Source organism: Pleurodeles waltl, chromosome 5, assembly GCF_031143425.1.
Source record: "Pleurodeles waltl isolate 20211129_DDA chromosome 5, aPleWal1.hap1.20221129, whole genome shotgun sequence".
Taxonomy (NCBI): Eukaryota; Metazoa; Chordata; class Amphibia; order Caudata; family Salamandridae; genus Pleurodeles; species Pleurodeles waltl.
Window position 1 is genome coordinate 773,263,214 of NC_090444.1, and position 23,760 is coordinate 773,286,973.

Below are 23,760 nucleotides of genomic sequence, written 5' to 3' on the forward strand. Positions count from 1 at the left end.
ACTTGGATAAAGGGTTCTTCAATAGTGAACGCTTGTATTTCACTAACTCTTCGTAGTGAAGTGATAGCTACTAGAAATGCCACCTTCCAAGTTAAGAATTGGATTTGGCAAGAATGCATGCGTTCAAAAGGTGGACCCATGAGTCGTGTAAGTACAATATTAAGATTCCACAAGGGTACTGGTGGGGTTCTTGGAGGTATGATCCTTTTTAGTCCTTCCATAAGGGCTTTAATGACTGGTATTCTCAATAGTGATTTTGTGTGTTTAATCTGCAAGTAAGCAGATATTGCAGTGAGATGTATTTTGATGGAAGAAAAAGCGAGATTTGCTTTTTGTAGGTGTAGTAAATAACCTACAATGTCTTGTATGGAGGCATCTAACGGTTTGATGTGTTTTGCTTGGCAGTAGAAGACAAACTTTTTCCATTTATTAGCATAGCAATGCCTGGTGGTAGGTTTTCTTGCCTGTTTAATGACTTCCATACACTCATTTGGAAGATTTAGATAGCCAAACTCTAAGACTTCAGGAGCCAAATTGCTAGGTTGAGCATCGCTGGATTGGGGTGCCTGATCTAAAATATATATATATATATAAAATATATATATATATATATATAAAATTGGGGTGCCTGATCTGTTGTTTGTGTTGTGTCAACAGATCTGGTCTGTTTGGAAGTTTGATGTGAGCTACTACAGAGAGGTCCAACAGTGTGGTGTACCACGGTTGTTGTGCCCACGTTGGTGCTATGAGTATAACATACGCAAGTTTGTGCGCTCTTGGGGGAATATCTGAAGGAAAATGTGTGAATTCTATACAGTAACCATGTTGGATAATTGATAGGACCCATGTGTCAGTGGTTATGTCTGACCAATGTTTGTGGTAAAATCTCAGTCTTCCTCCCACAGGTGATGTGTGTTGTGGGAGGCTGACGGGCAAGTCACTGCTTGTTATAAGTGGCCTGCTTAGTGGGCTGAAATTTCCCCCTTGACCTTGGGAATTGCCCCCTGAAGGACACGCAAAACCCCCCTCTCTGATATTGTGATTGGTAGGTGGGTTTTGTTTGAGAGGTGGATGTTTCTGAAGGCTGTTGTCTGAAAACTCCCCTATATTACGGTTTTCTGAATGTCCCTCTATATTGGGACGGGTAGAGCGCTCCCATGGCTTTGGCCGTATGAGTTTCCTCCTTCATTTTTTCGATGGCTGTGTCCACTTGTGGTCCAAACAGTTGTTGTTGATTAAATGGCATGTTTAGGACCGCCTGTTGAATCTCTGGTTTAAACCTGAGGATCTCAACCAAGCATGACGTCTAATCGTTACAGCAGTGTTCACTGTTCTTGCAGCAGTGTCTGCAGAATCTAATGCAGATCGTATCTGATTATTAGATATTGCTTGCCCCTCCTCTACCACTTGCTGAGCTCTTTTCTGATATTCCTTGGGAAGATGTTGGATATCATCGCTCATCTCGTCCCAATAAGCTCAGTCATAACGTGCAAGAAGGGCCTGAGAGTTTGCAAAGCGCCACTGATTGGCAGCTTGTGACGCTACTCTCTTTCCTGCTGTGTCGAACTTCCTACTCTCCTTATCTGGAGGTGGTGCATCTCCGGATGACTGCGAGTTGGCTCTCTTTCTCGCAGCTCCCGCCACTACAGAGTCCGGGGGCAACTGTTGTGTGAGGAACACTGGGTCCGACGGTGGTGGCTTGTATTTCTTTTCCACCCGCGGTGTAATGGCTCTCCCTTTCACGGGCTCCAGAAAAACTTGTTGGGCATGTTTAAGCATGCCTGGGAGCATAGGAAGACTGTGATAGGAAGCATGCGTTGTGGACAAAGTATTTAATAGAACATCGTCCTCCAATGGCTCTGTATGCATGCTCACATTGTGGAATGCGGCTGCCCTAGCCAAGACTTGAGTATATGAGGTGCTATCCTCTGGTGGAGAGGGTTTCGAAGGATAGCACTCTGGGCTATTGTCCGACACAGGGGGATCATAGAGGTCCCAGGGGTCTGTATCCTCTTATGACTGCACAGTATGTGTGGGTGACTGTGCAGTGGGCGTTGCAATAGGTGACACTGTTCTTTGCGGAGAATGTGGAGGAGAATGTTCTGGTGAAAAATGGCGTGACGGAGATCTTTCTCTGTGTACTTCAGCCTTTGGCTGTTCAGTGTCTGTCCGCCCTTGGAAAGCTAGTTTCCTTCTGAATTTGAGAAGAGGTGCAGTTTGGATCTTCCCAGTATCCTGATGGATCTGTATCCTTGCCTGTTTTTCATCAAACTCCTCCATTTGAAGTTCCTCGTCAAATCTGTGTCTCTCTTTTAGTTGCTTTGAGAGACGATGTTCCTAGGTGTACAAGGCTTTTTTCGGCTCCAAAGCCGTTTTTTTTCGGCACTGAAATGCCCATGCTGACAGTAGGCCTCGGATCCGAAAGACTCTTTCGAGGCTTCGCCGACTCGACGAGTCGATGTCGAGTTTTCTTGGTGACGGGTTCTCGGCTCGAGTCCGCAGACTTCGGTACAATTTGGGCCTTTTTCCGTGCCGAAGGTGTTGCTTGGTCACCGCTGATTTTTTTTATGGGTCGAGCCATGGCCTTCCGGCAGTGGCGTCCCGAGGCCTTATGTTTCTTAGACTGACTGGGGGATTGGGTCGGGGCAGGCGTACTCACGTGTTGGCCTGCGGTAGGTGGTCGGTCTGCGTCAGAGTCGTCCGAACCTTGGATGGAGATAGCCATCTCCTGTTCTTCGACGTCGAGGTGCTTGGAACTTTTCGAAGCCATTTGCATCCGCCTCGCCCTCCTATCCCTCAAGGTCTTCTTCGATCGAAAGGACTTGCAGGCCTCGCAAGTATCTCCTCTCTGCTCCGGTGACAAGCACAGATTACAGACCCGATGTTGGTCTGTGTAGGGATACTTGGCGTGGCACTGTGGGCAGAACCGGAAAGGGGTCCGGTCCATTAGGCTTTGACGTTTTCTGTGGTCGGGCCGACCAGGCCCTGTCTGGGCGCGGAAGCCGCGAAGGGCCACCAAAGCTGTCTTTTGCCGGTGTTGCTGTGTCGATGCAAGATGTTTCCCGATCGAAAACAATACCAACGCTTTTCGGTGAATTTTAGTCTTTTTACGATTCGAATAATGGAGCGAAGAGGAACACGTCCCAACCCGATGGCGGAAAGAAAACAATCTAGGATGGAGTCGATGCCCATGCGCAATGGAGCCGAAAGGGAGGAGTCACTCGGTCCTGTGACTCAAAAAATATTTTTTTTAAAGAAAAACAACTTGTAACACTCCGAGCCAAACACTAGATGGCAGGAACAGTGCACAGCATGTGTATCTGCACCTACACATGCCATCGAACATAGATATATAGATATACATATATCAAACTTTGTGTAATATAACTGGAGAAAAAACAAAGAGCTCCAATACTTTATCAAGTTTGTTCTATATAAAACAGCAAACAAGCTGAGCATTACATTGAAATTACTATGCATGCCTTCCTCACCTTTAAGCTGAGAGAAGAGAGGGGTCACTTCAAAGGCTTCACAAAGTATTTCATGGCAGCCAGAGAATCCCATGAGTATGCGTTGCTTCAGGCACAATGCGCAAAGGGAAAACACATTCTGCACACCTGCTCATGCATGTAGCTTAGGGGAAACTATGTTTATAATAATTTAAAGAAGCCAATCGGGGTCTTAGCCAATTGTGCATGTACTTTGGGTGTCCAGTGCATTACAGCGTCTAAAACAGAGCATCAACAGACCAAAAAATACTGGGGGTGATCAAGCAAAAAGAGCTCCTTTGCTACATTCAATAAACCTTTTTCTTCTTCAAACAGGTGGAGAGGGAAGCAACACAAGGGCACGGGAATGGAGAAGAAACATCAAGTGCAATGTGGAGCTGGTGGGAGAGAAGCACAGGGGTGAGCAGGCAACAGGAGAAGTACAGGATTAGGAAGGACAGGAGAAGTACAGGATTAGGAAGGAGATGCAATGGGTGGGACAGGATGGCTGAGATGAGGAAAAGAAGCAAAGGGTGAGAGAGCAACATGGAGCAGTCGGAGGAGAAGCAGTCGGGGTAAAAGCAAACGAGCAAGAAAGCAAAAGGGAAAGTACATGAGGGCACACACTGAGGGTAAGAAGCACAGTGACAAAAGACAGCAACACGGTGTGGGGGCTGAGACGTACAGAAGGGAAACAGTCGGGGAAAAAAAACATGCACGCTCATGGAGTGCTTAACAAAAATGACAAAAACTAGTGCTTGAAAAGAAAGCAGCAAAAGTATAGAAGGCAGCCAATCAAACGTTATGGTAAAAAGGGCATGCTCCATTGAAGGGAGAAACAAGACTGAGAAGTGGGATATGAGTATGTAACAGGCAAAAGAGATTGACAGGAAAGGTTAAGCAATGGGAAGGCTCCAGGCCTCTGTATGCTCTTCCAATATGTCTCACAACAGACAGCGCAAGCGTGGCTAGTCGGTGAGACCTAAAAATGGGTAAAATGATGTCTCTTTCAGCACATTTTCAAATATATTAGATAAAGCCACAGATTTCCGAACGGTCATAAATGAAATATTCCATTACCTCATGGCTCAAAGAAACGGCTAGACCATCTTCAGCAGCTTTGGTAGGCTACAACCTATTGAAACATTCATGGAGAGGAGTACAGTGTTTTTCAAACAGATGTGTCTCCTTCAAGCGCAAAATGTTTACAGATTAGACTGGCAGGCAAATATGACTTCTAGGAAGGTGGTACTGATAACTTCTACATGTGGAGCAAATGACCCACTTTCTTGTGTCCCATAAAGAGTCCTAGGAGTAGATATCCAGGAATAGTCCCCTACTTTAATTTTTTTCCAGTAAGTGGGACAATTTGCATGCAGAAATGTCTGGCTGGATGTGGCCCTCATATATGGGATCAGTTAATGGTTTTGATGTGCATAATAGGCAATCTCGAAATCCACTCCAGAGATCTAATTATAAATTGTTCCCCAATATACAGGATATTTCCCTTAGCTTACTTGAATTGTCAATAAAAGAGGTATACCCCAATGGTGCCACAGTTATAGCTTGAAAAGTGAGATCAGAAGTAGCCGGTAAAAGAGGACTGATTTTTTTGCAGATGAGTAAACTTTTCACCTGTACATAATCTGCTTAGGGACATAAGTCTGTATTACATTGGATCACACGTACTTGAACCCATTATGGCCCAGAGATGGCACACAAAGTTAAATTACAAATGTGCACATCAGCAACTGTACATACACCCCAAATATTAATGCTTAAAAAACAGCCAGAAAGAAAAGGGTTCCCAATCAGGCTTAATTAATTACACTGACCCCAGTAACTCATACAAACCATCCAAACTCAACTAGACAAAGCAGAAGCTAGCAGAGAGATTGCTTGATCAGATTGTCTAGTCTTCGCCTTGATCTCAATCCAGTATTACTAGTCTGTAGAAAGTCTGTAAAGGCCATAAAGGAGAAAAGGGTAATGCGAATTGCAGCTCATATTAAAGATAAAGTGATCAGCAGAGGTTTGGAGAATTTGAACATTAATCAGATGGTGAGTGCCAGAAGAAGAGAATCTGCCCTGGAAGTTCAGAATAACTGAGATGACAAATGGGAAAGTCTGTAAAAGACCTAATAAAGTAGCCTTATGTCCAGTTATCCTTCTTGTAGGATTGAGGATACAAAGACAACTGAAGGGTTCGACCATCTATGCACTTTTTTTAAAGTAATGAAATTAGCACATTTAAGATGTGGACCAGGAAAGTCTGACTTTGGTCCATATGTAGTAGAGGGTGGTGCATGCTAGATTGTTTAGAATATCTGAAAGAGACACATTACATAGAGTGAATCAAGGAAGGACAACGCCAGTGGTGATACTGAAAATCTAAACAGACTGAACACATTTAAATCTAAATGGACCAAGAGCATCTCACTAAAAGCAAGAGTTTTATTTAACATCCTGTGTCAGAGAACAGTTGCCTTAATGACAGGGAAGTCCTGTGGTCTAAATATTGTACTCAAGGATCCACAAGACATGCCCTTGTCTGGCAGTTATTCAGTATACTTTGTTTAGTAGGGGGGGGAAGGTTTTCCTTCTAAAGTAAGTTGACATAGCTGAAAGCGGTCAGGTAGATCCTTTTTGGGGGTAATGAATAGGGTATAACTGCCTCAAATTACTATGCCTACAACAGCCATCCCAAGTCTTCAACTTTCCTCTATGTTCTGTACTACCTATTAATGTGAACTGGTGGTTGGATAGATAAGATGGCGTTTAGCACCTGAAGTCTGTTGTGAAATATCCATACATGAACAGGATTAATCCAAAGATTGTTTATTGCAGCAAGAGAGCATGAAGTAGAAGCAGCTGCAAAAGGCCCAGTACAAATCCAACTGTCCATGATTTTAACAAACAATGGGAATAAGAATACCACACATCTCCTCTCATACATACAAAACTAAAATAAAGAGCCGTAAGCCACAACACATATCAAGCAACTCCAAATACAAATACAAAATACTTTATTTGATTGTTTAACACAATCATAAAAGCAAATAAATATACACATAGCTCCAATCAACTTCCTCTTAACAATAAATAGATAAAATATAGCATTATGTCATGAAATTCACTAAGAAAGTTTAAGATCAATAATTCATTAAAAACAATAAAACTAGGCTAGAAACGATGTTGTCAATTATTATTATTGTTTTTTTAAAAATAGAAAACTAATTACGTTACTAAAATCATTCTACATAGAAACTGCCTCAGTTTTGCCTAAAAGTGCGATCTAGCCTTCATGACTGCACACAAGAAAATAGCTAAACCATTGCAAATTCGAACTGATGGAAGTGTCAGCAGATATAGAAAAGCAGGGCAGCACTGTTTGATTTGCAGGGATTTTAAAAATGGTATCACAAACACTTTCCTTAAATCGGAATATAATGTGCAAAATAGGACTATATGCATTGTACTTTGGGGTGACACCGTCACAGGGACATTTCACCAGTACTGGACTCCAATCATTGGTAAGCGGAAAAGGAACAAGTCGATGGAATATCTCTAATCTTAGGCGTGTGAGGACATAACGGTGCCTCGGATTCAATACATATTTCAGGTATGGTTCCATCCCATCAGATTGCTGCATCAAAAAATGTATCCTCACACTAGGTGCCGTTGACTCGGTAGCCCACCTCCGATCAGCCATGTAAGACACATTTTTTTCAAGGCTTTCTTAGAGAGTATATTGTTCTTTTCCGGTGTAAAGTAATACCCAGGGTAGCCTAAGTCCCTGAAGAAGTTCTTTATATAATCCAGCCAGGGGATTAGCAACGAGTGACTTAGTGTTTGGGCATCCTCTATGATAGCCCTGTTCAGAGTTGCAAATTCGGAGGTCCACACTTTGTACCAGGGTAAGATTGGTTGCACTTTTATTAGATCTATAATGTATGATACCCCCAAATCTGAATGGCACACCAAGGTTGAGGTGGATTTTGGCACTCTTAAAATGGACTTTAGGAAATCATTTTCTACTATCTGCAAAGCATTACATTTCCTATGTCCCCACAGACCTGCCCCGTACAGTGTAACAGAAACATTTCGCCTTCTAGATAGTCATCATATCTTTTGGGGTAGCCCTTCAACTTTTTTAGATTTTTTTTTTATAGCCATAATGGTTTTTGCAAAGTGTAGTTTCCTAGAACTAATTGCTTGCGACCAGGTACCTTTGTTGTCAAACATAATGCCTATGTATGAAAAGGATTGTGTGTCGACTAATATGACGCCCTTTAATGTGACACAAGGTTTTTTCACAAATTTTATACCACAGTTCATCATGTAAGTTTTAGAATGATTGATTTTGAAGCCTAGATCTTCCATATAATTTGCAAAAGTTGTCAATAATCGCTGTAAGGCTGCTGGAGTGCGTGCCATAAGATCAGCATACATAAGTGCTGGGATCTGTCGAGAACCAACTTGTGGAAGGTCTCTACATGCTGTGGATAAGACAACCTCTAGTTTATTGATATATAGGGAGAACAAGAGAGGTGCTAAAACATAGCCTTGATGTAGCCCTTGATTTACAGGGAAAGAGGAGGTACACTCCCCCTGAGATCCAAAGCGTACCCTTGCTTTAGCTCCGGAATATAGTTCCCTAATGAAGTGAACTATAGTGTTGTCTACCCCCATATGCAGCAAAATGGACCATTGTTGACTGTGAATTACACAGTCAAACGACGAGGTCAGATCAACAAATACGAGATACACATTTCCTGACTTGGCCTTCGTATATTTGCCGATCAAGATATCTAAGTTCAAGGCCTGTTCCACAGTCCCATCCCAGACCTAAAGCCATATTGTAAATCTGTTAATATGTTATTAGCTTCCATCCACTCCCGCAGCCTATTTAAAATTGTACGTCCTGCAATCTTTGCAAGTGTGTCGAGGAGTGAGATCGGTCTATAACATGCCGGATTTTGACGGTCACCTTTCTTAAATATTGGGACAATGATAGACTCTGCACAGGTCGGGATAAAGGTCGTGGCGCAGCATGCTCCTAGAACCTGCGTCAATAAAGGCCCCATAGTGAAATGTTAGACTTAAAAATATCAATTGGTACTCCGTCTGGGCCTGGTGCTTTCCCACTCTTGCTAGCATTTATGGCGTTGATGACCTCGCTTAAACTAAATGGCGGAGTGATAGGCTGGGGGTCGGTTCTATAGTCGTCTATGTCTGCATTTGTCATTTCCAAAGAATATATTTTGGAAAAATGAGCAACCCACTCATCTTCTGTGATGGCTATTTCAATACTTGGTGACATACTATCATTCAGCAGGGGAGAGTTAACTACCTTCCAAAATTTGGCATTATTATTTTGGAGGCTTGCCTCATGTAGAGTATTCCAAGCCTCATCTTTTAGGAATTATTTCCTATTTTTTTATGGTCTTTTTATATACTCTTTTCTGAGGATAGTAATCTCAATCTTATTGGGATTTTGTCTATGTAGATTCAGTTTAAGTTACTTATGAGCCCATGTGCATTCAGTAATGAACCAACCAATATTTCCACGTGGTCTGGATTTTCCTACACTTACTGTGAGAGACAGCAATTACTATGGGAATTAAACAAAGAATGCTCTAATACAGTCCTGTAGTCAAAAACAAAGTTATTGGATATTAGTATTAAATCTATTGTGGTGTTTGCACATCTACCGTTAAAGGTTGGTTTAAGCTGTGAGTCACTATCAATTAGACCGTTGCAAAAAGAAAAGTCAAACTTATATAATGTATCATTCAACAAATTTCCATGGTGATTGTGGGTAAAATGAAATCGATTGTCGTTCTCTCCTATGACGAGGCAACAAGCTTTCTCAGCTAATTGGGAACACACATGAGTATTAAAATCGCCTCCCCATACTATAAGAGTCTCTTTATGTGTAGAATTGCACATGCGTTCCAGATCGTCCTGTAGTTGGCTGATCGTATGTAACATTTTTTGTGAAGGAGCATTATTATAGAAGTTGATAATAGCTAAGAGCGCTCCATTTTTTAATTCACATAGCATCAGTTGATAGAGCGTATTTGAAAATAGGTTAATCACCTTCATTGTATTATAATTATTGGGAATATATATACACAAGCCTCCTTTCGCCCTACCCCGCATGGAAGAAATTGCTGGGGTGTGAAAAGTCCTGTATCTGTTTATATGGATAGGATCCACAGACCAAGTCTCCTGTAAACACACGCAGGAGAAGGGTCTAATGAATTCTAACCAATCCACGTTCTCAATTTTGCTACGCAGGCCTGCCACATTCCAGAATAACATTTTTCCCCCTGGTCTAAGTACGCCTAAATCCAGAGGGTCATTTTGCCCTCTTTTCCTTGTTGGAATGAGTGTTCTACTCTTCGTCACTATGTGGGGAATGGGTGTTAGTGTAGCCAAGTGGGCGGAAACTGTGCCTACTAGCGATTCAGCGGTATGGTCTTGTTGTACTCTTTCTTCCTTCATCGTCGTCACGCCCCCTTTACTCCCCTCCTGGCCACCTCTGCCGTTCAAAGGGTCAAGGGCAGAATTTTTTTAACATGGATCTCGTCCTGTCCTCAGCGTGGGCTGCCACCAGTCAGTCCACTTCCTTTAGAGGGAGGACTTGGAATCTGTTCTTGATGGGGACCAGGTAATTTCTTTTAATACTACTTTGTTGAAATGGTGGGTCTTTTCTTGGTTGATCATGCCTCCCATTAAATTGATAGAAATAGCCTAGGGGGAGCAAAGAAATGTCATGCTCAGAGAGCTGACGTGGGCTTAGATTTCTTAGAATGTCCTCAACTAATTTGGGGGTTTTAAACGAAAGTACCACGCAATCACCCCTTAATGTTTTATGACTGCTGCCCACCCATTTGTCTCTCCTAACCATTTTTATATCTTCCAAAAGTATATCTATCATACCAGGTTTCATGCGGGTTCCTATCCAGTTCAAGGATTTGTTTCTCAGGGCCATCCATGTTTCCCTATTTTCTGTCGGTATAGTAGGGACTTTAGCAAGAACTACTACATAGGGGGTTACTGCGGGAGAAAGATTAATATGTCACTAGGTACTGATGTTATGTGCAGAGGGGATTTCAGGGTGTTATGTGTTTCTAAGCCATTTTTGTTTGGAATTACTTGTTGAGAACTACTAATGCTGTTTAAATGTGTGCAGGATTCTAGATATCGTTGGTTAACCAGAGGGGTGTTTGACGGGTGTTGCCACTCTTTAAGAGGGAGTGGATTCCGATTTGAATCGGTACCACCACAAGGTTGAGGAGCTATTGGGGTTAAACCTGGAGTCCAAGCCTTCATTAAATTAAGTATTAACTCCACATTTCCCTCCACTTGAATTAGACGCTTTGTCAATGACTCAAAGGATGTCTTTACTAAATTTTCCAGGGCGGTAATGGTATCTAAGGTGCTTCTTTTTTGCCTCTACTGTGCTTAGAGTAATCTTTTGACAAGGTTTCATATTAACAGAATTAATTTGACTTTGCTCCAAGACTTGGGTTCCGGTGTTGTCCTGGCTGCAGTTTTCAGATATCTCGTAACTTAGGACTCTGACCTTACGGACTACTTTTGGTTTCCTTGTACGTTTAGGTGGAGGTGGGGAATCATCAGGCTCGGAGATGATTTCATTTAAATGATGGATGCATCCATTAGGGCCCTTCAACTGGTCCCTGCTTTCCAGTGGCCTTGTCTGATCTAAGGAAGCTATTTCTAGCGGTGGGGAATTATTATAGTGGGGTAGGAATTCCAGCGAGCCCCTCTGAGTTAATATCCTTTCCTCAACATTTATGATTTGCTTGTCGATAGCACCCATAGCTCCAGAGATGTATTTTAAGATAGAGGTATGATCTTTATGAGCGGAAGTATCTTTAGAAGTTGGTTGCTTCTTCTTACCCATTTCTAGCTGTTTAGTATACACTCAGTAGTTCGGCTAATGTTACTCTAGAGCAGTGGTTCCCAAACTTTTTCGATCCCCGGCTCCTTTGACCTATTGGCCGTGTTGGCCACGGCTCCCCATTATGTTACTTTTTTTTGGCAGGTGGGGGAACGTAATCCCAGCCTCGGGAGTACTACCATTTTTAGCCTGGAAAATAATTGGGATGAAACTCAAGAGGGCATTGGAGAGCTTTAGAAGAGCACCAGATGACACTACATAGGGTCAGGCTTTATTTTTAAATAGGCACTGATGAGATTAAGTAATTTGCACAGAATCAAAGGATGGTAGCTGATGCCAGGACTCCAGCCTGGTTCCCCAGTTCTAAAGTCAACAGCTCTAACTGCTAGGCCACATCTCCTCCTTTGACAAAACTGGTGAAAGGATGAAACCCATCTGGCGGCTGCTTCTGACATCTCCTTCCTGTGCTAGAATGGGTCAGTTATTATTTTTCAGTTTTTCTTGGATATTCTCTTTTCTTCTCAGACACCTTCATACATTATGTCTTTCTGGTATCCATCTTGTTTTGTCAGCGCTAGAGAAATGAACTCTGGTTTCATTGTTCCCACATTCAGATTTTTCACAGAGGCTGGGCGCTCTGAAGTCTCATGTCTTTCTCTATTTACCTGTTCCTACACTATTTACAGTTTGTCGTCTTTATTCTCTCGTTCAGGTTGCTGAAAATCATTTATTGGAAACTATTTTTGTTCTTTTGTCATAGGGATATTATTAATGGTACTTTGGCGCCCTCCGCTGGTCACAGTAATTAATGCAGGGTGTTCTGTTTGCAATAAATACCATGATGAAAGTTACCAATTCAAAGCACCTCCGAGTGGTTCCCAAACTGTGTGCGGCGCCCCTGGCTAGTTTTGACGGCGCACCAGGGAGCCGCGGCGCACAGATTGGGAACCACTGCTCTAGAGCCCTTCGAGCCAGTATTTACAGCTAAGCATACAACCTCAGGAGGGGCAATCTGTACCAATGATACTTATTAACTAGAGTGTACAGACTATTAAAATGCAAGTAGTAGGACTATTAATTAGTAACTCAAAAGAGGTCTTGCCAAAGTTCAAGTAGCAAACTATGAATAGGGATAGCCCGTGATAATATACGGCTATTCCGTTGCCCAGCAGAAGACAAAAGTACCTGCCTAGATTCTAGGCAAAAAAAAACTCTCAGCACTGGTCTTGTATTACGATCCTAGTGTGCTGGTAGAAATTCAGGGGGGGGGGGGGTCGTCAGCCCAGCCTCTTCCGGTCGATGACGGGCGAAGGATGGGCCCGCCCTTGGACCGGGCTTTGCCCAGGCGCGTCCCTCGAGGCGGGAGTGCAGTCGGCGCTTTATGCGGGCTCCAAGAGGGCTTGGCCCTTCCCTCTCACACACGTTGCCAGGACTCACCCCGGATTGGCAAAGTCAAAGTTCACTGTCTCCCTCGAGGCGGGAGCGCAGTAGGCACTTTATGCGGGCTCCAAGAGGGCTTGGCCCCTCCCTCTCACACATGTTGCAAGGACTCAACCCGGATTGGCAAAGTCAAGTTCACGGTCTCCCTCGAGGCGGGAGAGCAGTCGGCGCTTCATGCGGGCTCCAAGTGGGCTTGGCCCCTCCCTCTCACACATGTTGCCGGGATTCACCCCGGATTGGCAAACTCAAAGTTCACGGTCTCCCTCCAAGCAACTCCGAACAAAGGAATATACCACCAAAAGACAACACCCAAACCCATCCCAGAAAAAGTACAAACCATACCGCAATTAAACCTCGGTATTCCAGAAGTCTACACAGTGACTTCTGTGTACCCATACATCTTGATTAGAACGTGTAAAACATGCCGACTACCCCTGACCGGAAGACGACATAGCCACACAAGTCATGTTTCACCACTGACCATTTGACATGGGTACATTACCACGTACTTTGATGACTTCAGTAGAATCCCTAAATCTGAAACTCCCTTTTCTTAACAAGAGATGTTTAATACAAACCCAGTCCCTAACATACTGCTTCCTTGAATTCTTAGCCCCTTTCTCTCTTGCGTCACACTCAAACATATTGTGATATGCTGCCATCCTCACTGGCACACTTAGCACTGAAACTAGAAGCCTGTACATCAATTTTGCTACCCCTGACATCCCCCATCCATGAAGATGAGACACGACAACCAACCTACCCCTCATTAACTCAAAAGATATTTGGCCAGTCACTGAATAGCTTGTGGTTTGATAAGCCCATAACAAATCTCCTACAGCCTCTATACAATCAAAACAGGATTTATTTGTACCTTAAATGCAATCTACTAAACCCTTACTGAACCATTCCACTAAATTGTGGGTAATATAGTGGAGTACGCAATGTTGAATCCCAAATTTGTTTAAAAAAAATCTTGCATGACGACTGATGTGAAACGAAGACCACTATCTGATAAAATCTCCTATAGTGCACCCTCTCTGGCAAAAACTTATTTGAAAAATCCAAGCACATTGTTGGTAATCGGTTCAGCCACACCTTTGTCCTTCACCCAACGTGAAAGATGATCAATCATCACAACAAAATAACTCAACTGATTCAGTAATACATTAAACTGCCCCAAAAATCAGCTGCAACATGCTGCCGTACTTTATTGTGAGAAGGAAGCAAGATGACACTAGGCTTGTCACTGCTTGATCATTGACAACAATTACAAACCAAATCATCAACATCACAAGTCATGCCAGACCACCAGAAACTACTCTGAGTTTTCTGTCTGGTGGCACTTAAACCAAGATTACCCGCATGAGTGGTTTCCAAAATCTGTTGCCTGACTTCTGCAGGAGGAATAAGTTTTTCTCTTCTTACCAACAAACCATCTTTTACAGATAGCTCAGTGGCAATTTTGCAAACAGTTTGCAATTTGACACTGACCAATTTTTCACGTGGCCAACCTTTATTCACAAAACTGATTAACTTCCTGCAACAACATCCTGATTTAACTAATTTCTCCAAACGTCCATGCTTTTACACATAACATGATCCTCAACCCTAGCTATGATGCATTCCTTAATGTCTACATCATCAGAAGAAGGTTGATCTAAAGGAAATCTAGATGAACAATTGACCTTAACATTTTTTCCTCCTGCAATGTGTACACCTGAAAGTTAAACTCCAGACACTTAGCAGATCAATTAATATCAATAACAATCTTTATTCAATTTTTGATAAATGTATGCATCTCATAAAATAGTAACAGTATGTCACTATAATCATGTTTCAGTTCATCATACATCAGTTAAAAATGTGACCGGTACATACCATGAAACTGCAGCTCAACATTAAAATAAGACTAAAAATTGCTCATTGTTATCCTGATACAATATAATTTTGATACTTATTAGCTGACAGATAGGACACCAGAAAGAAAGTGAGAAACGAAGAAACGCAGTTTGGGTGTCCCTAGTAGCTGTAAGTAAAGATACGCAGGTTTAATTTGTCTAAAATGTTCGGAGAGCAGAAGAGGCCTGTTATATTTGTAACAGAGATTTGAAAACTTTGGACAGAGAAGTAATATATGCATAGTGTCACAAATTGACATATCACAGTTGCAAAGAGGCAAATTAAAAACGTTGTGCCAGGCCCCCTTCGGAAACAGCAACTGATAGAAAATATCCAAACTGAAGAACGTCAGGCAACGACTATGTCTGCTTGACATATTCAGGAGGAGGTAGGGCTGTATCCCATTAACAGATTTAACGATGATATACTTGACAACAGACTGCTTTGTAGAGGCAGAATTATCCTATTTAGCTGCCACCCTCTGTGAGAAAGCCTGTTTAACCCATACAAGATCACTATATTCCTAGGGCTGGAAAAAACCTTGGTACTCTAGTTCATGAAAAGATTTCTTGACATATTGTAGCCATGGAATTTTGGCTGCTTTGCCTAGAGACAGGCAATCCTGGACTATGGGCCTATCAAAATGTAAATACTCCTTGTACCAGATATAAAACCATAATAAAAGCGGACAAACACGAATAAAATTTGAGACACAAGCCATGCCCAGTTCTTCATGAATAATTTCAGACTTAGCAGGTAACCTGACTAGATGAGCAGTGGACTTTTTTTTAGTTTATTTTCTCACCTTACAAGATGTCAATAAGATGTCTATGATCAGTTTTCAAACAAAATATCCTACCCCACAAATACAGTTTGAATTTCTCCAAACCGCATGTACATTAAAGCATTTCCTTTTCAATAACAGAATATCTAGATTCTAACCTTTCCAAACACCACAAAGCAAAATCCATAGAGAGGTCTTAGTTGCCATCCCATGAGACAGCTTTCATTCCATAAGCACTGGCATCAACAGGAACAAACGTCCTTCTTTTCTCTGAGTATGGCTGCAGAGCTGGAGCAGTAACAATACTACTTTTGATGAGCTTGAAATTTTCCTGCCAGAAAGTGAAGACCAAACTCACTATTTCTTTTAAGCAAATTCCTGTAACATTCAGTTAAGTTAGGAAAACTCGTTATGAATTTAGAACAGAATTCACATAAACCAAGAAATGAACAAAGTTGTTCTTTATCACATGGATGGAGTGCTTTTACTATACCATCCACCAATCTCGATTTGGATTTCACCCATCAGCAGTCAAAACATGTCCCAAATATTCCACCTCATTCACAAAAATAATACACTTCTCTTGCCTTCAGGAGACACCACTGCCAGACAAAGCCTCTAACACATGTCACCAAAATTTGCCGTGGGCTTCCAGATTGTCTACAAAAAACAAAATATCATTGTGAAAGTCGACAACATTGCTAATAACTTTAAACGTATGTGTCGTCACTTTCTAAAATATGGAAGCAGCTGAGGCCAGCACAAATGGCATCCTGTAAAATTGGAACATACCATCAGGAGTGACAAAAGCTGTAAGATGACAAGAAATTTTAACTGGAACTACCTGATAAGCTGCCTGGAGATCCAATTTGGTAAACCACCTGACTGTCCTACAGCCGTATTGAGACCCCAATTGTGTGGTAGAGGAAAACTTTCCACCCACATGGCATTGTTTAAACACAAGGTCAGTGCAAAAACATAATTCACCATTTTTCTTTTTAGCTAGAACCACAGGTGATACCCATAATGTGTCATCTACAGCTTCAATTATGCCATCTTCTTATGTTTTTCTCAAGATTTGCAACTATTCCTCCCTCACACTCAGTGGAACATTACATTGCTTGTTCTTCACTGGAACACATATATCCTTGGACTCTAATGGTGTGCACAAAGTTTTTGATTTTTCCAATACCATCACAAAATACCTTCTCAACACCTGTAAACCACTGATGTTTAGACACAGGCAAAACTCCCCCAACACAATGATTTCCTTCTAGAGCAACTGGATATATCCTACATGGTCTGATTATCATCCTAAAATCAGCTTGATACCACCGTCCCAAAACATTGATACCCTTTTTGGGAACATACATCTTGCCTATGATCTTCACAGAAACCAATTTCTGCTCAAGAAGATTGATTCTGCGGTCCTAAATGGTAGTTGTAATGACATCTGGAGGCAAAAGTGCTTTGCCTATTTTCCGGGAACTTAACGTCAATGATGGTGATTCTAGTACCTGAATTAAGCAACAAGGGGATGACTTGTGTATCAATAGATCTATCCACACGACGTATACTGTAACACATCTTGTTGTCTGTACTCCTAAATGTTAAAACCTCAGTAGCCAAAACTAATTCATTGATTTTACATTCCACTACTTCAGCATCATCAGTTATTGTGTGGGAATGTACAATCTTAACAATGTCTTGCTTGCCACCTTTCCTAAGAGACCAACTTTATTACACTTCCAGCATTCTGCCCCACTGCTAGGCAATTTTGGAAGTTCGAAACATGCATAAAAGATCTACATCTGACAGCAGTAGCTAGACTAGCAGTGCATTCCAACTGCTTAGAGTTTTCAAGTGAGCACATACATGTCAAATGACTCCAGTGGACCCTGCACTCTTGTGAAAAATGTATGTCTGCATACAACCAAATTGCCTTTACCTTCAAAATATATGTTTCCAGTTGTTTTACAGCAATCTGAAATTCATCAATAACCTCATCCTCCCCAGGAAGGGAAAAAAAAACATGTATACACTCTGGTTGTAATGCCCCCTCCCCACCCCCACCAAAATGAACCAAATGTTCTTGACACAAACAGAAGTGTGTAGAGTGCTGATAATGGAAGGTTCTGCACAAACGTGTAGATTCCTGATATTCGAAATTTCTGCAGAAGCGTGCAGATCGCTAACTGAAGAAAAGTATAGCACTGCTTCCTTTTGCATTTGTTTGTATAACGTAATAATAGCATGTCACCAAGTACACCACTAGGGAGCATGGGCGACATAGCCAAATCATTAAGCCAAACAAAATCACCACATAAGATCACGCTTGCAGGATGAACACCACCGTGAACACTGAAGGAAGAGTGCTCGGTAAGTGAATCTTATTTTTTGTGTATAATCCTATGTTAATCCATAGCTGAAAGATGCCCAAAGTCCTACTGAATATATGCAGTGTGGCTTGAGAGTCATAGGAATCTACCTATAGGCTAAAATGTGAGATACAGCTAGAGCACTTATAGCCGGTATACCAAGTCTGACTTAGAGCGCTAACCTTGCCTCAAGTGCTCACAACAGAACTTAACATACAGGACCATAGCGGTCCGCACAAATTCTTTCCAGGGGAGGGAGCATAATTTTAACATCCCTACTCGTCGTGACCTGTCCGCCACGGTCTGCAGTGTCCCGGACTGTTGTTGGCGGGGGCCTCAGCCGTACTAGTGTAGGCAGCGTAACACTAAGGTGGCTGTAGTGTTGTGCTGCACTGTGAGCCTGCACACCAGGGGAGAGGGCGGTATGTACCCCCTTGCCATGCCCCCCTGCGGACACCCATGTACAGGACTAGGAACAGAAACACCAGGGAAAATTGGCAAGCAGCCTCTGCAGCACTACAGCTTCTAACTTCAGCCTCAACAAGAAAAAAAAAAGAAAAAAAAAAAGAGGTAAAATACAGGGAAACTGTACCTTATAAATCCTAGAAGCAGATCCAACAACCTGGTCTTTAAATATGAAGTGTCTTGTGAAATATCCGAACAGGATTAATCCAAAGATTGTTTATTGCAGTCAGTGAGCACAAAGCAAAAGCTGCAACAAAAGGGCCAGGACAAATCCAACTGTTTTTGGTTTATACCTAAACCTTTCAATACAGAACAGCAAGAGAGGTGATTATAATAAGTCTTACAATATAATTTACGGAATGTCCAGTAAACCAATAGGAATCAAAATACCATAGCACCACATTTTAAAATGGAATGTAAAGTGCACTATTTAGCTTGATGCTGTTCTCTTCTGCTTTTCTATTTACATGTTCCATAATTTTGTGGCTGCAGCAAATTTATTAAAGGTTTGTTTTTTCAATCTCCTATCTATGAAAACACCACCAGAGAAAGCATGAGAGGACATTCTGTTATCAAGAAGTTAGAATAACTTACTGGACAGAGACCACAGGGGGTTCGAACCAACCCAGTTGGCTGAATTATTGGATTGACACTTCTGTAAAGCTTCATTTGTCCATCAACGCTGCCGACGGTCCCTTCTTTTGCAGCAATTATGGTCATTTCCACTTTTCCATCATAAATTAAGGTGTTTAAGATAGTTTCAATGTCTTCCATCGACAACTCCACCTAAACACATTCACGCAAATTTAGTCTTTTAAAACACATCTAAATGTTCTACAAAACATTGTGAAAAGTAACACAATAGCATTTCCAACTTGCAAACGGATATGGATATTTATTTATTTTTATGGATCAGATCTGTTTATTAAATTTTCAGTTATAGAACATCGCACATGCACTACATCACAATATTGCCAAAAGGCACGTTATTAGCTTACTCCATGCGGAACAATAGAAAAAGAAGATTAAATATATAAAACAACTATGTTTTCCCACTGCTGGCTGACAATGCATACATCAAACAATCTCAGGCTCTTTTACCATATAGTTCTAGTCCAGTATAAACATCCCCTTGTAGATGCACTCCCCGGGAATCAATTCAAATTCAGAACTCTCAGATAAGTTGGACAAGTCAGCTCTGAAAACTCCCCGGATAGAATACGTAAGAGCGGTTGCCAAAGTTCTTTAAAGTCCCCACTCCGCTGCTGAGAGGCCAGGGTGAGCTTCTCCATAGCGAGGATAAACCAGAGTTTATGCAGCCAAGAAACTGTTGTCGGGATCCGCTCTGTCCCCCACACCAATAGCAACAGCTGTACTGCAGCATTCAAGGCCAGAGCCATCTGCCGTCCCTTCAATGATCTTAGGAGACAAGTGAGAGGGTTAGGGAGGCCCAGCAAGATATACGCGGGAAATCTAGGGATCTGAGTGTCAAAGGCTATGTCCACAGTATCTATTATATCCTTCCAGTACCGATGTAAGAAGGAGACAAGACAGTCAAGACAGTCTCGTGAATGCAGGGTTCCTTCCAGTACCGATGTAAGAAGGAGACAAGACAGTCAAGACAGTCTTGTGAATGCAGGGTTCTTCCTCAACATTTGTTTCTAGCTCATCCGGTGCAGTGAGATGGCTTAGGGAAGTCAAACCTAGGTCTCTTTTCGTGTGGTATGCATGTAGCAATTCAAAGACCTACTAGTATATATCACTGTGCAGACCCCTCTGCTAAACATTAGATGGTTTCAAATTTAGCCCTTAACCTCACTGTCACGAAGCGAAGGGAGATCAATGCAGGTGTTGAGATTAGATCTGAATTGGGCATCAATGTTTGGGCACTTTGGAATTCATTAAAATATATTTGCGGACATGACTACGCTCACAATTTATTCAAATTATATAAAAAATAAATTTTCAAAAGTAATATTTTCTTCAGTGAACCTCCAATTTACTGTTGACTCATCCAGTAGGCAATATGTTATAAACTACTTGTGTTCTAGGAGCCATTTGTTGCATTTTAGCACTGGAATGAGTGTGCGATCAGTATTTTGTCTTTATATACTTTACACAGTGGGAATATGTCCTGTAGAACATACTAGTAATCTAAGATCACATTCCTTGGTTTAATAGTCGGTGGTTAAAATATTTACTCAATCCTGCTCCGCACATCTGAACAAGAGCTATCTGTTTTTATTTGAGTATGTTGTAGCAAGTTTGAAATAAAAAATAGTTTATTTAAACCCAGCACGTGGTTGGGCCTGTTCAGTGGGCATCTCAAGAGCCTAACAGAAGGATCTCAGATTTTGTTATAGTGAGGCACAACTTCATATATTCTTGAATGCGTATGGGATTCTATAAGTGCTTCACAGATCCTCAATCAGGCTTTTATGTGTATAGGTACACAGCACATACATAACAGTCAATGTTGCATCTCCTAAAAATGGTTGCAAAGATGTGACATGAAGACCTCGAAGAGGTCCTGAAGTTGATCTTTAAAACCACCAATGTGATCTTCAGGGTCTCCAAAGATGACGATGCGCAGTCACAACCTAGTGGTACAGTATGGCACAAATGACCCTCACCCAAAGAAGTGCTGTTTCAGTAAGTAGGTTATGACACTTTTTACTTTCCAGCACTGAAAAACGCTTGGAAAACCCTGTCTTCGGTCTCAGCAACACGAAGACTGCATGGACTATTCATCGAAACACCGAATCAGCCACTTTTTTAATATAAAGTGCACAGTGAACACTGTTTTTTTTGGCAGTTTGTGTGTACCAAATTCCAAATATCCCAGACCAGGCACTTCTCCAGGCCAGTTTTAGACAAGAGAGCCACAACATATAATTGGGTCCTTGCAGAATGACGGGGCACCTGCCATCCATTGGTATGATGCAATTTATTTTCTCCTTCTTCCTTTGAGAGACATCCTAACTACAGCAGCACAACACTACAGTTCAAAGAATAAGAAAATTATCAAAGCTACCTTTCCGAATTGTCTAGCCCAGAGTTTCCCAAACTGTGGGCCGCAAGCTGGTTTTTGGTGGGTCGGGAAAGTCCAAGCAATAAGTAAGGATGGCTTTAATTTCTGTATTTATTTTTTCACATTTACTGTGCTTCAAAGACAGATGTCAAATCTCAGGCTATGTGTTCTGAACAATTACTGCTTTGTTTAACATGGGGACTGGGGTTTACAAATTCCACTAACTCTGCAGTCAGAGAAAGAAAAGTAAAGTGAAACACGTGACAATTTTGCTGGAGTACAGGGAGCGTGAAAGGAAAAGCTGCTGTGGGTCATCATTTTGTAACAAAATGTAAATACCTATAAAAGACGTGAACACATTCAGTAGTCAGGAAAGAAAAAATAAAGCACTTTTTTGTAAATCTAAAGTGTGATGGCAACAACGATTTTTAGAATCCAAACAAATTAAGACACTTTACTTGAAGGTGCACATATGATAAAAATCCACTGAAACCCAATTTCCAAACATCATTTGTGTGCAACACAGTTTGAGCGTGTCTGTGCAAACTTATTGGATATTTCAATGGGAAAGGTGCGGTTTGCTTCACATGATGCGTTAGATACATTACAAAAAGTGGCCACCACGTGTCCATTAAATCTAGATAAGTTGTGAAAGTCTGTCCTCCTAAAAATTGGGTCATCGTTCAAAAATGTTTAGGAAGCACCGTTTTAGTTCTCTCGAGTATTTTGAAAACCGAACAAAAAATATCACAACAATTATTTCATTGTTGTGCTCAACAGTTAAGTAATTCTTCTACTTTGAGGAGGGAGTATTACTGTGCCCATTTGTACGGCAGGTACAGAGAATGAACCCACAAACTACTGGATGATTAAGTTATTAGATAACTTTGAGAAGGTAACTGTGAAATATATACATTGTCCCTGGCAAGAATGAGCTTTTGAAAAACAACATGCTATGTGTAGAACTGACTGGTTGCAGACCTACTCACTCAATTTGTGAAAATGCTTTTCAGCTGAAGGCTTTTATTCTGAATTTCTTTATAAAAAATAGCAATCTCCATTGACAGCTTTTATTGATTTTGCCACAGTGTTTGACAAAGTAGATCGTTCCGCACTGCCGGGACACTTCACCAAATTAGGAATAGACGACTTTTCTTACTAATAGTAAACTGGAACACATTCTAGCAAATGAGTTTAGATTCTCACAGGTACTAAATGCATGAGTACAAATCTAAGTGCAACTGAAAACAGACTAAAACAAGGCTGTTCTCTTTTAAATCTGCTTAACTCAGCTTTCATTGAGCTTAGTATTACCTCCTCATAGCAGAAAAAAGAAACCCATCACCTAATATAGGCTGATTTGGCCCTAGTCCATTAAAATATTCACTAGTTTACAAAATAATTCTAAAGCATCTGGAAGTATGATCACAGAATAATGAAATAAAAAATAATCTCTTAAAAAGTAAAGGCCTTAAATAGACAAAAACTTAAATAATGGCGAAGAATAGTTCAAGAAACATAAACAAGTGGTAAATGAAAATAAATACTGAGGCATCTGGCTCTCTGCTAACACAGAATAGCTTCCCCGCAATGTTTGTAGGTCAATGCAATTGGCCTGAAGTGCTTCCTTAGCAGGCTGGGAAACTGAAGGCAAGCAGTGGTTAATCAGTCCAGAAGTCCCCAAATTCTCACATTAGAAAAGGTGATGACCTATGTCTGAGCCTCTGCACCTGACCTGGGCAGGATGTGGAATCTTGTAATGGAACAGCTGTTTGTAGAGGGGTACCATTACCACAGAGGCAAAGTGGTTCATTAGTAAAGGATCTCATTTGCTGGTCAATAAAACACAATTGAGAACCCCCTTCACAACGCTCTGCAAGCACCCATACACATGAAGACGAAAGCTGCCAGACAAAATGATGAGAACGCATGCTGGGCGCTGGAGTAAGAGGATAACGTGGCCAACGGACCATTTGGACCTTCACTTTACTGAAACCGTAGTCCTCTCATGAAAGAGGAGTTCATGAAATGGTTTACACACTTCCAGGTCTGACTGAGTGTTAATTTTACAGAACAAATCAAGTGCTCCAAGTACAGCATTGGCAAAGCCAATACGTTTTGCTATGCAAGATAGGTATTGTCAATGTTTTTTAAAAATGTTGCACAGCTGAGTGAGCTACTGTGCAATACGACTGAAAGTAACTAAAATCAAAGAGCTATGGTGTGGCCAGCATTGACCGTGTCATAGTGCCTTTTTTGTTTAACTCACAGCAGGCCGATCTGCCGTGCTGCGCAAGCTATTTGGCTTTGTTAAAGTTTTTTTAAAGGGGATGTGGTAT

General features: G+C 41.6%; 1 protein-coding gene across 1 annotated transcript in view; it reads right to left on the bottom strand.

Moving 5' to 3' along the window:
• POLR3F (RNA polymerase III subunit F) overlaps positions 1-23,760 on the bottom strand; it is a 188,302-nt gene that overhangs the window by 48,649 nt on the left and 115,893 nt on the right. The window contains exon 8 of the mRNA XM_069234734.1: positions 18,985-19,176. Within this exon, the coding sequence (XP_069090835.1) occupies positions 18,985-19,176 (192 nt within the window). The remainder of the gene's footprint in view (positions 1-18,984; positions 19,177-23,760) is intronic.